The following is a 15480-nucleotide window of genomic DNA, read 5'->3' as shown; positions in this document are numbered from 1 at the left end:
TTTTTCAGTAGTTACTTTCAGGTCTGTATAGGCCTGTGACAATTCAATCTCTTCACCTGAGTTGATTTTAAGAATGAGTTTGATCCTTATCAACTGTGATGGAAGCTCTTCTGAATTTTTGCCAGAATCATGTTTTCCTCACAGTTTGGATAGAGTGACATGTATCAGAGAGGTCTTAGCTGAGAATACTGGTGATTAATCCATTTGTGTGCTAGTGGCAAATTTTTCCAATTACTTCAGTTTTCATGGCTTTGCAAGGTCTAGTTTTCAGCAACTCCAATCATTTATTTCAGGTTGCATTGCTTGCATGTCAGTTTCTGTTGACTTCTTTGGTACTGTTTCTCTCTTAAAATCTTACTTTAAGTTCCCTACCTGTGTGCATTTTCAGTCTCCACCTCTACCCCCAAAACTCAGGGAAGTAGAAGAATTATTACTCAAATCATAATTCAGATGTTGGGCATAAGCGATGTTATTGAACATCCGTATCAAGCATGCATGCCTAAACTCAGTTCTGTGAACTACTTGAGAAGTCCACAGAGACTGGAAAAGTGCTGTGAATCACAAATGATAGCAGATGTAGTTTCTTACACTGTCTTTAAGAAAATAAACCCTCTTCTCTCAGTGTTTGGTGAGCACAGTTCTTTTAACTACTTTTCCAATTTTACCTCTCTTTCGTTGGGGTTTGGCTAGTGTGTAGTAAAATAAAAAGCTGTGTGGCAAAATAATGAAACAGTTTTTTGAAAATACTGATTCCTTGTGCTGGTTCTTACTTCATCATGTTTGGTTCAAATTTCCTAGGTTATGCATTCAGTGAAGACGGTGAATACTTTGCGTATGGGCTGAGTTCTAGTGGCTCTGATTGGGTTACTATCAAGTTTATGAAAGTAGAAGGTCCTGAGGATCTTCCAGACACACTGGAGAGAGTTAAATTCAGTTGCATGGCATGGACCCATGATGGAAAAGGCATGTTCTATAACTGCTATCCGAAACAAGATGGGAAAAGTGATGGTAAGTATGGCTATACTACTTGCATGTTATGTGGAAGCAAAATGACATTTTTGGTAGATTGGTGCAACAAATAATTAGCAAGTAGTAGTTTATACTGATATAACTAGCTATACTAGTTTATACAGTTAGATGCCAGATTATGTCTTGTATGACCAAAGCCTATACTCATTTAGTGTGAGTATCCTCTTATCTGCCTGTCCCTCTCTTTCTCTTAAAAGTTTGCTGCTCCTTGTCTTTTTCTCTGCAATGATTTACTTAGCTTTCATACAGGGTGTTATTGTCTGGAATTTGATGTCTGGTGACAGCTTACTTAAATGTCTTCCCCTCATGCATTTGTGTGGGCATAGGTGAACTGGCTTGGGAGATGGACCTGATGAATAGCAATCTGGGACATAAGGTTTTTGTTAGTGATCCAGATTAATTCATTTGTGTTCACAGCACAGCAACACAAAATGTTTATGCTAGCAGAACTCAAGGAGCAGCAGACAAAGTGAAATAAAGTGCTGAGAAGCATCAGTAAGGAAGGAATTTAGCAGCTTTTATTATAAGGCAGTGATAGTGAAAAGTTTAATTGGTTTAAATATCTGCATTTCACTAGGCACTGAGACCTCCACTAACCTGCACCAAAAGCTGCATTATCATGTATTAGGAACTAACCAGTCAGAAGATATCCTGTGTGCTGAATTTCCCGATGAACCAAAATGGATGGGTGGAGCTGAGGTATGGTAAACACCCTGAAGCATGTCATCGTTATGTTCAGTTTTTCAGATTCTAACTACTGATAGTAGGTATAAAGTGGAAAACATTTTATTAAAAGAACGCTTTTTATTAGTGTTGCAGAGTTGACCATTGAACTAAGAATCATTGATAAGGTTGCTGAAAATAAGACTGTCTAGTTTGCTTTAAATCAGTCCTCAATCATGTAATGACACAATCACATGCCCTTTTTCTTCATTGAGCACACTTCTCCCTGATACACATTCCAGAACAGAGAAGGATCATTTGATGGACAATGTGTCACTGTTCTTGTTTCTTCTTAGTCAGTGCTGAGCCCCAGCCTTTGTTTCCCGTGCAAAAAGCTTATTTCAATAATCAGCATGTGTGGATATTCCCTACTGTGTGTTTATTTTGTTTCCATTTGTTTTCATATGTCTTTCCTGAAAATGAAATGCACCCATTCTACATACTTGAAGAATGGAGATATATAGGTTAAAATCTGTTAATACTGTGTGTGTGCACAGTTGGAGGCTTTTAAGCTTCCCTACAACAAGCTTTATCAGCACAAATATGGTGTGGATTGTGTTATTGGAGATGGAACAAGTGACTGCTGGAATTGATTCCTTAAGCTTATTTTGTTGAATTACTACTATATTGTGCAAAATCCTAGTGAACCAAAATGATAGGTAACTATGCTCTGTTCTCTCTTATTTGAATGATTCAAATGATCCTAAGTTTTTTAATTAATGTGTAGTTTATACTTTATATTAGATTTAACAGTGCTTGATTGAGTGCACTGTTCTAAATGCTGTGGGAATGTAGCGGTGGTCATTCTGTTTATCAGGGAACTGACATTTTTGCAGTGGATAAAAACCTGTTGTAGTTCTTTGTACTCTCCTAGCTACTATATTTAATCAGTACATTTTGTTTCTATATGGGTGTCTTGGTCTGACAGTTGATAAATATGATATGTTTTTACCCTGATTTGGGATATTCAGTTCCTGGAACTACTCTTCCCTGGAAGTATACACCTCTTTTAAAAAATTTGATCATCAGTCTGTGTCACTTTTCAACACATGAACCCGTGAAAATGTTGAGGGTTTCTTTTCTGTGGGCTGCTAGAAAAGAACAGTTCTTTCAAAGAATTTGAACAGAGGGATTCGAAATGAGACGGTGAGTGAGAACATGAAGGGCTCCCCAGCAAAGTGACCAAATGTCCGGGTTTTGGCTGGGGTAGAGCTAATTGGGGTTTTTTTTCTTCCTTCTTGGTAGCTAGAACAGTGCTGTGTTTTGGATTCAGTATGGGATTTGATATGAGAAGAATGTTGATAATGTACTGATGTTTTTAGTTATTGCTAAGAAATCAAGGACTTTTCAACTACTTGTGTCCTGCTAGTGCGCAGGTACACAAGAAGCTGCGGGGGAGCATAGCCAAAACAATGGACCCAAACTGGCCCATAGAATATTCCATATCCTCTAACGTCATGCTCAGTATATAGATAAGGGTTGATCGGGAAGCTCTGCTTGGGTTTTTGGGATGGTGGTTTTGGGATTCTTTCTTCTCTGGAATCACTAGCTGGGAATAGGCATCAGTGAGCAGGTGGTGAGCAATCACATTGTGCATTACCTGTTTGTGTATTCTATTATTACTATTATCATTATTATTTTCATTTTATTTGAATTATTAAATTGTTTTTATCTCAACATATGAGTCTTCTTACCCTTACCCCTCCAACTCACTCCCCTGTTCCCCAGGGTGGGGGGCTGCGTGATGTTTGGCTGCCGGCCAGGTTTAAACCATGACAGTACTTTTTGGCACCTGAATATTGGTGTAAACTTGCAAATGGGGCTTTGAAATGTTTTTTTTTTACCATTCAAAAACTAGTCAGTTCTGTTGAGTTTAACTGGCAATAAAATGGAATTTGGAAATCATTATCCTTATTTTTCCCTAGTTCTGTAAATAAATGGGCTTTCTGTTGGTGACAGATGTCTTGTGAATCAGTGGATACATCACTACAAGTGATGCATATTATTATTATTGCTTTGCAGTGTCGTGAGCTAAACTACACATGTTGTTGTGAAGGCATATTCATTTTCCATGGGGGAGGGCTGTTGCAGTCTGATTTATTAGACTATACAGCTTTTTAGGGTAGTGAAAGTTTGCAGTCTCAGATGTTATTAATTCCTGTGGAAATGATGTCTTCTGTATTAGGTGTAGAGGTACACTTGTCTTATAGGTAGCAAAACCTCTGAGATAATAGCACACTAACGGAGCCTTTTCTTATCTAAGTTGAAGAAACAGGGCTGGAGAATCTCAAGATCAGAAATACAGAACTGAATATGAGGAGGACCATGGAAGAGAATTCATGGTACAGTGCTTGTAGTGAGTAGCAAAGAGTTTGCCTGTCCAGAGCACAGAGAAGCGGTCATCCCGCATCTCCTGGCTCTTCTGTTGTGAAAGAAAAGCTTGAGGCAGCTTTAAATGTAAAAGTAGTATGTGTTTTTCTGATACCAGATGTCTCAGGTAATTTTTGTGATTAATGAGAATATATAGCCCTTACAATCAAAAGGTCTTTGGAGTGGGAAGAACAGACTGGTAGTAGTAACTTTTGCTGTGGAATAGGAAAATAATAGAATGTAGTGCAACTAGCGGTTCTGAAGTTACAGGAATCGAAAACAGACCCATAAGTACTGGGAAAGTGAGGAGGGTGGTGAGTAGAGAAACACCTCACTGCTCTGGGTTGTTGTTTAATAAATTTGTATTGCTGCTTATGACTGTTCTGTTGACGTCTAGAAGGCGTAAACTTCCAAAGATGTTGGTATTTAACAAGGAATGCTATTTTAAGGAGAAATGGTAAAGCTGAGATCTACCTTGGTAAATAATCATGAGCTTATCTAAGTGAAAGTACTTTAAAACAGCTGATATAATCTGGACTTCTGCTGTGAGCTCCAGCTGTAAAATGTGGCTCTGTCATCCTGAATCAAATGAAAAGTGGTTTTTAATGGTCAGGAAAAAACATATTCTGCAATTAAAAAAACCCAAACCAAAACAATGCAATTGCAAAATGTGCTGTAGGTTAAAAATCTTCTTTTCAGGCCATTCAAACAAGTTTTCTGGTCAATTTTTTTGAAGTATGTGTTTGAGAAAGTGGAAGACCACAAAGTAATGGGGGGAAAATTAAAATATCTTTAGTAAAAATCAAATTATATGGCTTATTGTCACTGTCCTGAATATTCTTACTTGGTGCTAATGTACTGCCACAGATTTTAAAATACAGCTTTGCACAGCTCAACATTTTATGAAGGTCCACTTTCATGCATTCCTGTCAGATTAATAAACAAATGTTTTTATTTTACAGGGTCTTGTGGGACCAAATAGGTAAAGACATTTCGGTTCTTTTAGTTTTACACAAGCTCCAGTGAAGACAGCTGGATTATGGTGTGGGTGGTCTAGTCTCAACTACCAAACCTTTCTCTATAGTGGGGGTGGAGCTTGAACTTCTGTACTCAGGTTTAGAGCCGAATTTGCAGGTCTCACAACCATTGGGTCGAGAGAGAGAAATACCTTGTTTGCAGGTGAAAAGTGCCTGACAAGGAGATCCTGCAGAGACTTCGAAAGTAATAATGTTGCCATGATACTTAAAAAAAAGAGTAATCTCAGGTGCACTGTAGGAAGTCGGTGTGGTGTGTATTTTCAATGGAGAGAAGAAACTAGGTTGCTAATTAGGACAAAAGAGGGTTGTGTAAAATTTTGTCAGCTTAATACATTTACAGGACAACATGCAAGAAAATAGCTTCAGGTTTTTTCCTCATTACACATTCCACTCCAGCCCCAAGTATGGTTGATTTTAAATCTGTGGTGCTGAAAATGGTGTTGGCATAGAAATATAGATGCATTTCCAACTCCTTACTTGAATGGATTGCTTGTGAGGTAAAAAAAACCTGTTTATTGTTAGTCAGATATGTAAGTTTTGTAAAAGTCTATCAAATCATTTTGTTAGTCTAGAAAAAGCATATGTATTCCTGGAACAGATTCTAGGGTGGTGGGGGAGTTGGGAAGAGCAGGGGTGGAGGCTTTTTGAATAACATCCCAGTAGAGGGCAGTCTGGTATGAAGATTTTTAAAACCTTGGCAATGTCATAGCTGCTCTCAGAAAAAAGGAGCTTCCCGTGCTTCTCTGTTTAAGTAGCATATTCTTGCTTCCTCTGCAGACTCACGGAGCGTATCTGTCTTTCACAGCCAGACTGTTATTCTCAAAGTTAAAGAATAAGTTATATAAGAGCCTTTCACAGTTGGTAGTGTTACAAGTCCCTATGGTACTGGCAGGAAAGTAAACAGGAGAGAAAGGAAGCGGTGAGGGGAACCTTTCCATCCCATTTCTGCCACCAGTAAAACAAGTACAATTTTTCATGTTGTCTAACAAACATTGTCCCTGAATTGACAATTTTATTTTATTTTTTTTAGAGCTGTCAGTTAACATCAGTGGTTCTCAGCCAGGAAGGTGATCTTGCAAATGAAATTCAGAGCACAGAGGAGTAAGCTGTGCCAGATGTGTGCTGCTTATGGTGTGTTTTCACTGCAGGAATGTGCAACTGCAGCATCCACATAGAAAGAGTGAGCAGCATGAAGGGGAAAGGCTCAAAACATTGTCAGTTTGCTCAAGTGAGACACTGCTGGATGAAACAGGTCTATGGGAATTTTTCTAAAGCCTTACACTATCTTTGTCAAGGCTGAATTTGGAATAGAAGCTTACTATGAATATCTTCCTACCACCCTGACAATAGCTCTGGAGAATTTTACCATTAAGAAACAGGCAGGCAATATTTCTCAATATTTCTGGCTGCACATGAGGCTGTGGTAGAAGGTAATCTCTTACATAGCCAGGGTCCTGATGCTTTGGTGCTTTCATTGCACTCAAAAAAAAAAAAAAAAAGGCAAACTGAAAGCCACAAGAAAAGTGATGATGATTGTCACTTCAGAAGGCTACTGATTTTTACTCTGTGCTAGATTTAAGAAAGAGAATGCATGTAAATAAGCATGTACATATTGCTGTGTTTTTCTTCTGAACAAGGCTGGCTGGTGTCCCGCTGCAGTTGAAACAGTCATAAGCACGATGATCCTAGGGACAAAATCCCAGTTTTCTGGCTTTGGTAGGTCTCCTTCAACCCCAAGCTTAGAAGTGTATGGTCAGAATAGAAATGCTCTTTATACCAGCTGTCATCAGAGGTTCTTTATACTAGCACCCTCTATCTGAAATCCAAGAATAAATGACTGTCTGGAATAAGGTAATTGAATTAATGCCCAAAGCAATTTTTCTAACCCAGAGAACGGAGGGATAGCACACATCAGCATGTTGTTTCCTTATAACCAGGCCATGTCCTTCCTAGAGTATGTCAGGCCTGCTCCTCAGAATATGGTAAGTGGTTTCTGTTGGACCTGATCTTGAAATTATGCATTAATGTGATCACCCATCATTAGGGCTTCTGAAATCTAGTTGATTAAACCAGTATGATGCAAATAGAAAACAAAACCAAAGCATTTGTAGCCTTTAAGTACCAGTGCCAGGAGCCTTGGATTGTGCAGACAGTCCTAAGAGGTCGCTTAGTGAAAGGCAGTTCTTGCCTCAGCCTTATCTTCTCGAAAGACTGCTAGAACATAAAATGTGATGGGAGCTATATGCAAACTTCATTCAGTGACTTTGTGGCACCACTGCAAAGATACTGTTGGAACATAGCTTAATGCTCCTTTCATTACCAAAAAAAACCACATACCCATAAAAAACCAACCATTCACAATAATTTTATCTAATGAAAAAGTTGTTTCCTATTCTAAGAAAGGAAATAACTTTGCTTTTTCTAATAGTTAATAAAATTGGAATTCGAAAGGCTGGGAGATTACAGTTCTTGACTTTGTTGTTGTGCAAGCAGAACTTTGTGGCACGGGGACATGTGCGCACCTGTGATGTTAGAACACTTGAGGCTGTTCAGACAGTGTAATTGCTCTCATCTTTCACTGACCAAATGTTTCAGCAAGTTCTACAGGAATTTTTACTTACCACTCTCTGTAGAAGGCATGTACTTGTGGTTTTTGTGTTCAGTATTTTACTTTACCGATGTGATGAGAAGCTTTAAAATATGGATAAGTAACACAAGGCAGGTAATTTCTGTGTTGATCTGAAATGTCTCTTGCATGTATATTCTTAGTCAAGTCATTCAGGTTTGGTGGTGTTATGCAAAAATCTTTGTGCAGCATGTACCTAAAGTTTAGGAAGTAACTGCTGTCATCAGTCTGTTTTATTGTGGCAACTGGGTACATTTCTAAATGAATATTTAAAAAAAAAAAAAGTCTAGTCAGTCACTCTGGGTGGTTTCAAACTGTTACATAGATAGCATATAGTGAAAACTGTAGCAGTGTTAAAATGCAGCTTATTGATGCTATGAGTTTTTAATTTCTAGCTTTTAATGCCATGCATTGCATGGGTGCATTTTTATTGCCACCCACCTTGCCTTCTCTGGATGGTTTGATCTTCCCATGACTGGGTACATGGAGTCCAGTTACTAATTTAACCATTTGGCTCTGTTTGAAAGCTTTGATTCTGTCTGATTTTTGTGAGCTTTGATTTTTTTGGCATGTGATTCATTTGCTCTGTTTCATTGGAAATGCATTAGATAGCAATGACGGTTGCCTTGTTCCATATGCAAAGGGCACTAGTGCATGAAGAGCAGTAGTTTGTAAAATAACTGCAGATACAGATCAGGTTGTAGATTAAAAGGAGTAGGTTTGTTTTTTCCTCAACACAGATGCATATTACCTAATAAATAAATTTTACTTATAATTTTTTTAATATCCTGTGCAGAAACAAATTATACAGTGATTCATTTTTTCCACCTTGATGATAAAAAGAGCAAAGGTGGTAAAACTTTCAACGAGTTAGCTTAAAAAGGAATGATGTGTATATACAGTTGCCTTAATATAATACTATGCACTCAAAGAGCTCCTGTTTGTGGACTAAAAATAGAGACCTCTTCCTTATCCTGAATCTTGCAGTGGTGACTACCCAGGTAGTATTCAAAGAACTAGCATTAATATTCACTGGGGTTGCTGTCATGCACTTTACTTGGAAGCAAAGCACTTTAATGTCTCTCCTATTGACGTTTTAGTTGAGGACTAATACATAAAGCCAGGAAGTCTGAAAACCCAACAACCTTCTCCTGTTCATTCTTTTTCTTCTTTTGTTTAATTATGTATGAATTTTTGATCTGAAATGTGCTGCTAGTAGACAAAATATTTAACTTCACTTTTGCTGTGGATCCTTGTAGATGGTTACTGCTATTATAAATGCAGAACACATAACCCTTTCGGGTTCCTTATATGGCTTATATGATGAATTAACTATATTTTGTAATGAAAGAAAAAATTTAAGTAGTTGAAAAACTCCTTTTACTAATTAGGCTTCAAATATTTTTTTCTCTTTTGCTAGCAGTCAGTCTATTGAAGTTACAGGTAAACCACCTCTTAATGTTTTTCTAAGCAGTGGTTACTTTTCATCAAAATGGAGAGAATGGGTAACATTGGAACAAAATTGCTAGTAAAAACAAAAAAAACCCCACTCCACTATAAACCAAAACTTCTCTATAAAGATTTTACTTTAAAGAGTTTGACTTCTGAAAGACTAAATAGAATAGCACTTGGGAGAGCACAGTATCGTGATACTTCTGTATGTTTGTATGGTGTAAAGATGGTCACAGCAAATATTTCAGAAATAATAGATCTAATTAACTTAAAATTGCCAAGTGACTGAATGGCAGCAGTGAAACTACAAACTATATACCAACATCAGCTCTTTGAAATAATCCTTCCTTTACTGGTGCTGAGTTAGGGATTAGTGCTGTGTTACGCCAATAAAATCATTGTTGTGCTGAAGGTTTTTAAAAGCTCCAGTTGAAAGGCTACAGGATATCTTCTGTCCTATTTTGACAGGACTGAAATGTCATTTTAACACGCTCAGTTGCTTTATATCCTCCTTACCTTTTACCAGTGGTTGCTGTTTGAAACGTTAGAAATTATTTTAATGAGAGAAATATACACAGACTAACATTCCAGATCTCTCTCAGAAATTCTTGAGATGTGTTTCCTTTTCAGCTTGGATGTGAGAAACCAGGAGAATTTACTTCTGATCGAGGCTGTCAGTTCTGACATTACAGCTGTCTCCCTTATGCTGAACCATGAATGCCTTCTAAGATTTGAGTGAAGTGCTGGTATGAAATTTCAGTTCATAAGTTTGTGGGCCAAGAGCAAGGATTGCAGTTCAGCTCATAAAGATGATGTAGCAGTGTAAGGATAACCCAAATGATAGTTGGGAAATCCTATTTCCTTTTGCTGTTCTGAAACACAGACTCTTGTCTGTTTACAGTATAGAAGAGTCAGTGTCATTCTGGCCGTGATTACACATTCATCAGTACTGCCATATGAGATGCCTTAAGTAATCTCTGCCCCTATTATTCATGTTTCCAGCTGCTTGGTGCAGTGTGTGAGCTCAGACATTTGTGCAACTGCACAGTGAACTGACTGAGATACTAGTCTGGCAGAGGGACTTTTTACTCTTTTTTTTTTTAATTGTGTGTTTTTCTTTTTTTACCTTCCTGGATTCTTCTTTGGTTTATTTTTTCTGGATTCTTCTTTGTTTTCTTTTGTTTTTTTTTTCTGGATGATTTCTTTTTCTTTTTTTAATTTTTATTTTCTGTTGTTTTTTTGTTTACCATGCTATTTTTTTTTTTCAGCTGAATCAGCTCCCCAGTCTGGTTTACCACACAGATGGTAAATGGCTGTACTGACATGACTTAGGGGAATGAACTTGCATGCATAGAAGCAACCGTAGCAGTAGGAAGAGCTAGAGGTGGAGACCACATAAGTTGGTAGTGCCGCCAGTATTTACTCATCAAAATGTAACTTTTCAATGTGGATGTCTAAATCTGCGGTATAGTACTAAACATTTTAGCATGCTGCGGTCAGCAGTGTCTTGTCCTGTTTCTGTCAAACTCCTTTGGGTTATAGAACTCCCTGATGTAAGAACAGCTTTAGTGATAGAGACAGACCTAATTGGCGTCCCACCAGCAATATGGTTTGGGAATTCCTAATTCAAATTAAACATAAACTGCTATCAACCCTTCACTAGTCCAGCTGGGAATGTGGAAGGAAAAACTCATTAGATGTATTCAGATTTGCTGTCATCAGAGGTTCTGAATCATCCTTGTAACATCATAATCAGACATTTGCAAATAAGTTTTGGGGAAGCGAACAGTCTTCTGTCAACCATTAACTCACAGCATCAAAGAACAAATTTATGTGGGTTATCATTATGCCTGAAAAAATTTTGTGTGTCTACTCTTGAGTTTTAATGGAAATTTATATTTGTATATACCACTTGCAGTTATTTTAACACATTTTATGAGTTGGTGAGGAAGAGGAGGAAACGATGCTTTTACAAGTATGAACAGTTGTTTAAGCAGCATATTGCAGTCACTAGTTTAATTAAAACTAACAACTGTAGTTATTGTTTGTCTGAAAACACTGAAGGTGCTTCTTTCAGAAAAGATTACCAAATCTTGTGTTCCATTTCTGGATATACTTCAGTCTTGGCAGGAGGAGGCAAAATGTCTCAATTTTGCAGGCTGCCCTGTTAAAGCTGTCTTAGCTGTTTCGTATATTTTTTTTTTTGGTCCAGTGGGAATCTTAGGTGTTCTTTTCTATTTGCCTTGTGAGCTTTTGGCTGTATGGGGTTTTTATAGTGGTATAATTAGTTGTTGACAAAATGCCTGTAAAAAATACAACTTGTAAATACTCATTTGGAGGTTTTAGGTTTTGAGGAGTTTGTGGTGGTTGGGGTTTTTTTTGTTGGCTTTTATATACTGAGATTTGGCTCTGTATTCTACTAAGTTCCCTTCTTGTGTCTGCAAAACTGAATCTGTTTGAATAGCAGTATAGTTAGGACCTAATTCTTCTGAAATTTATTTTGCATAACTAATTCTACAGATATTTTGCACAACTAATGTTACGAATTTTAAGCAAAGTAAATCTAAGAAGTAATTACAATATATGAATAAGAAGTTTTTTTAAGATGTGATTAGGGCCAAGTGGAAAGTTTCCAGAACTCAGATTCATATTTTGTGACTAGGGGTTTAAATTTCCATGAGATATTGTCATGTAAAAATGTGGACAGGAAACAGCTTTCTGTATCAGCTGTTAATAAAATATCTAAATCTGGTCATTTTGGAATATGCTCAAAACAGCTCAGTCAGGAGAGGGAAATTTTAAGTTGATGACTTCCTGTTACTTCCTGCCTTTCCTTGATGGACTTGCACTTTCAAAAGCTTTGCCAGGAAACAGAATATGTTTGTAAAGCTTGAGTAGAAAGAAGGATTCATTGATGACTTTATGTACCAGCAGACGCCATTTTGGAAATTTTATCGTGTGTGTAGATGTGCAAAAGCAAGCCAAGAAGCTTCATCAGAAGATTTATAATGTGGTTGTAGCTTATAATGTTGATTTAATAGTAGCATTAGATTTTTTGTGTGTGTAAGCCTAATGAAAATTACAAAAATGAAAACTGTGTCATTTAGTTTGCCACAATAAGCAAAAGTACCCTTAAAATTACGGGCTTGGATAATTTCTAAGAAATTTCATACTGCTTTGTGACACCTTATTAATTCTGCCACTTGAGAATTTGAGGGAAAATCTGCTGTGAATTAAGTGGCTGTCATTCAGATGGACTAAGCTGCCAGCCTTCTTCCACCTCTGAGATGGACTTTGGCATATACCTTAAGGCAACCAGAAATCCAAAGCTAGCCTCTACCACTTAGGTAATTTTTTTCTGTGGGATGTCATACTGTGAATAACAGTGTTAAGTAAGTGTGTATTCAGCTTTTGCAAAACTAGATTAACAGAGCAGCTATGCAGAGTAAGCATGTTTGCCATATGCCAAGTGCCAACTTTATGGTTTTCACTGTCCTGCCATTGTGAGCAAATAAATTTTGTTTTTTCCATTTGAACAACAGGTACTGTTTTGATTACACTCTACTGCTCTCTCTGCGTAGTACTGTGATGGCATGTGTAGAGGAGGGCATGTGTCAGCAGAATGATCTTACAGGGCTTAATTCACCAAGAGTGTGAATCTGGAGTCATTTGATGAACCTAGATTTCAGCGTATCTAGGATATTCACATCTCTAACACTTGACCATGTTGGAGTTACTAGAGAGAGGAAGCATGGTGAGGAGCCCTTGTCTAGAGGAGGCAGCAGTCAGTTTATGTAGACCTGTAAGATGTACTGAAGGTCCATTTTAAGAAGTTAGTGAAAAACTCTTCTATAAGTTCAGTTTAGCTGACAGGTTACCCAGGAGAACTTAATAGGGACCGAAATAAAGACTTGACTGAGATAAATGCTTCTTTCACTTAAGCATTAGCAGTTTCAGCAGCACAGTTTTTCCTTTGATGAGCAGGTATAGTGCTGGTACATCTCTGCATCTCCTAAAATACTTGAAATAATAATTATATTCCAAATTAACTGTTTTTCAATGAGATACATGTCACTGATCCTTCTCATATCACTGCTGGACTCCATTTATTTTCATAGGATTTTGGGGAGGGGAGGTAAACTTCCTTTTGCATGGAATTGATACCTTGATAAAGGATTTTGAAAGTTCAGAAGTTTTGATGTCATCTTCACAAAAAACTTGAGGGTTTTTTGGACAAAAGCCACTGGTTGCTCTGTAGTGTCTTTACAAAGGTGGCTAAATTAGCATATACTCTTGCACAATTTAATATTGGATTTGAATGCTGACATTATAGTCAGTGATTAGAGAGAAACTGAAACACCTATATCACCAGAAGTGGCTGCTGCACAGTTTTTTGAGAAATTTCTATTGAGCTACATGAAGTTATGTTTTAATTGATGTAGGAGTGTTCTTTTTTTTGAGTACTGTGATTCAGTATGAGCCTGGCAATCCAGTTGATCACAGGACTAAACAGTGCTTTATATTCAACATAGTGGATTCAATTAAGCTTCTCCATGTTGAAGACATTGACTGTGAGATATTTTTAATGTGACTTGTGTTTTTGGTGGGGCGTTTTCTGTTGGTTTGTTTTTTTTTTTTTTCTTCTTGCCAGCAGGTTGTAGTTTTAGACTGTTTATACCGAGTCCATTCTTAGTTACTGATATCTCAAGTTAGTACTGTACATTAGTTGTATTGGGTTTTTGTGGCAAGGTTTTGGTACCAGGGGGGCAACAGGGGTGGCTTCTGTGAGAATAGACCAGGGCTGCCCCTGTGTCGGACAGAGCCAACCCCAGCTGGCTCCAAGACGGACCTGCCACTGTCCAAAGCTCAGCCCAGCAGCACCTCTGTGATAACATATATAAGAAAGGGCAAAAAATGCTGCACAACAGCTGTGATAGAAGAGTGAGAGTATGTGAGGAAAAACACCTTGCAGACACCAAGGTCAGTGAAGAAGGGGGGGGAGGAGGTGCTCCAGGGGCTGGTGCAAAGATTTCCCTGCAGCCTGTGGAGAAGACCATGATGGGGGAGGTTGTCTTCCTGTAGCCCACGATGTCCATGGTGGAGCAGTTACCCACCCTGACTCTTTTAGACACCTTTTTAACTGGAATACTTTTGATAATCATAAACTTTCTTTTTTTTTATTTCACATTGGAAATAAACAGATAATGCTGTTTGATTTTGATCTCGTGAAATGTCAGCAGACTATATGTTATTTGTTGATATAAGTGATGTGTGCGTTCTTGGTGTGTTCTCATATTCCATACATGTCTGTTCACTCAACTAACCGTAGCATCAATTTATTTTTTGCTAGAGGTTTAGGAAGTACCTTTTCAAATTGGATTTTTTTTCAGGAGGATGAATTGTCTTTGATTTTTCTGTAACTTCTTATAGATATCGGATGACGGTCGATATGTCTTGCTGTCTATCCGAGAAGGCTGTGATCCAGTGAACAGACTGTGGTACTGTGATCTACAGACAGAGTCTCAGGGTATATCAGGTATGTGATTTTTTTGCTTTGTAAGTTTTGCTTCATTTTAAGACAATGTAAGACTTGAAATACTTTTATGTTTAAATATATATATTTAAATGTGTGTTGCTTAACCTGCTCTCTTTTTTTTCTAATGGAGAGATTGTGAGAAAACCTGCACTGCTTCTGCTAGCATTCCATTTTCTGTTATGTATCAGCAGATGGAAAACTCCGTTCTTGGTTCTGTAGTTTGTTTAAAAGGTCACAAGGAAAAATAGAGATAATATAAGCAGCCTTACTAGCGTATGTTCCATTTCTTTCTACACCACTAGTGCTTTTCCATGTTTTAAATTTTTTTTTACACTTTAAAATGTGTCTCCCTTCAAGTGCTGATCTCCCTTTTTTGGAAAAAGTACCTGGTTTACAAGTAACACTATTTTTTTTTTCCACACAGTACTAGGAAATGAACAAAAATCCTCTAACATTTTAGTAATATAACTTTGCTTTGTAGCATCGTTATTATTGCAATAGAAATACCTACTCATATTTCAAATACACATTCATGAAATGCTCCTTCCTTGCCTTCTAGTTGGATTGGCCTTTGGCTTTTGTGTATTTGTTTTTTTAGCCTTAATGGTATGAGCTGGAAGTATGGTACTTTGCTCGATATGGCTGCTGTTGATGGTTGGCATAGTGAGTTGTTTTACTGAGCAGTGTTTTTGTATTTCTACAGTATT

At 37.5% G+C, this 15480-nt stretch overlaps 1 protein-coding gene across 2 annotated transcripts in view; it reads left to right on the top strand.

Annotated features, from left to right (window-relative positions):
- PREP (prolyl endopeptidase) overlaps positions 1 to 15480 on the top strand; it is a 115139-nt gene that overhangs the window by 13640 nt on the left and 86019 nt on the right. For both annotated transcript variants that reach the window (XM_074862199.1, XM_074862200.1), the window contains exons 5-7: positions 799 to 1008; positions 1607 to 1728; positions 14668 to 14773. In XM_074862199.1, coding sequence (XP_074718300.1) covers positions 799 to 1008; positions 1607 to 1728; positions 14668 to 14773 — 438 coding nt within the window. The remainder of the gene's footprint in view (positions 1 to 798; positions 1009 to 1606; positions 1729 to 14667; positions 14774 to 15480) is intronic.

The sequence above is a fragment of the Strix uralensis genome, chromosome 3 (assembly GCF_047716275.1).
Source record: "Strix uralensis isolate ZFMK-TIS-50842 chromosome 3, bStrUra1, whole genome shotgun sequence".
In the NCBI taxonomy this organism is placed as follows: domain Eukaryota; kingdom Metazoa; phylum Chordata; class Aves; order Strigiformes; family Strigidae; genus Strix; species Strix uralensis.
The sequence above is the reverse complement of the archived record's forward strand: the minus strand, read 5'-3'. Positions and strand labels throughout refer to the sequence as shown.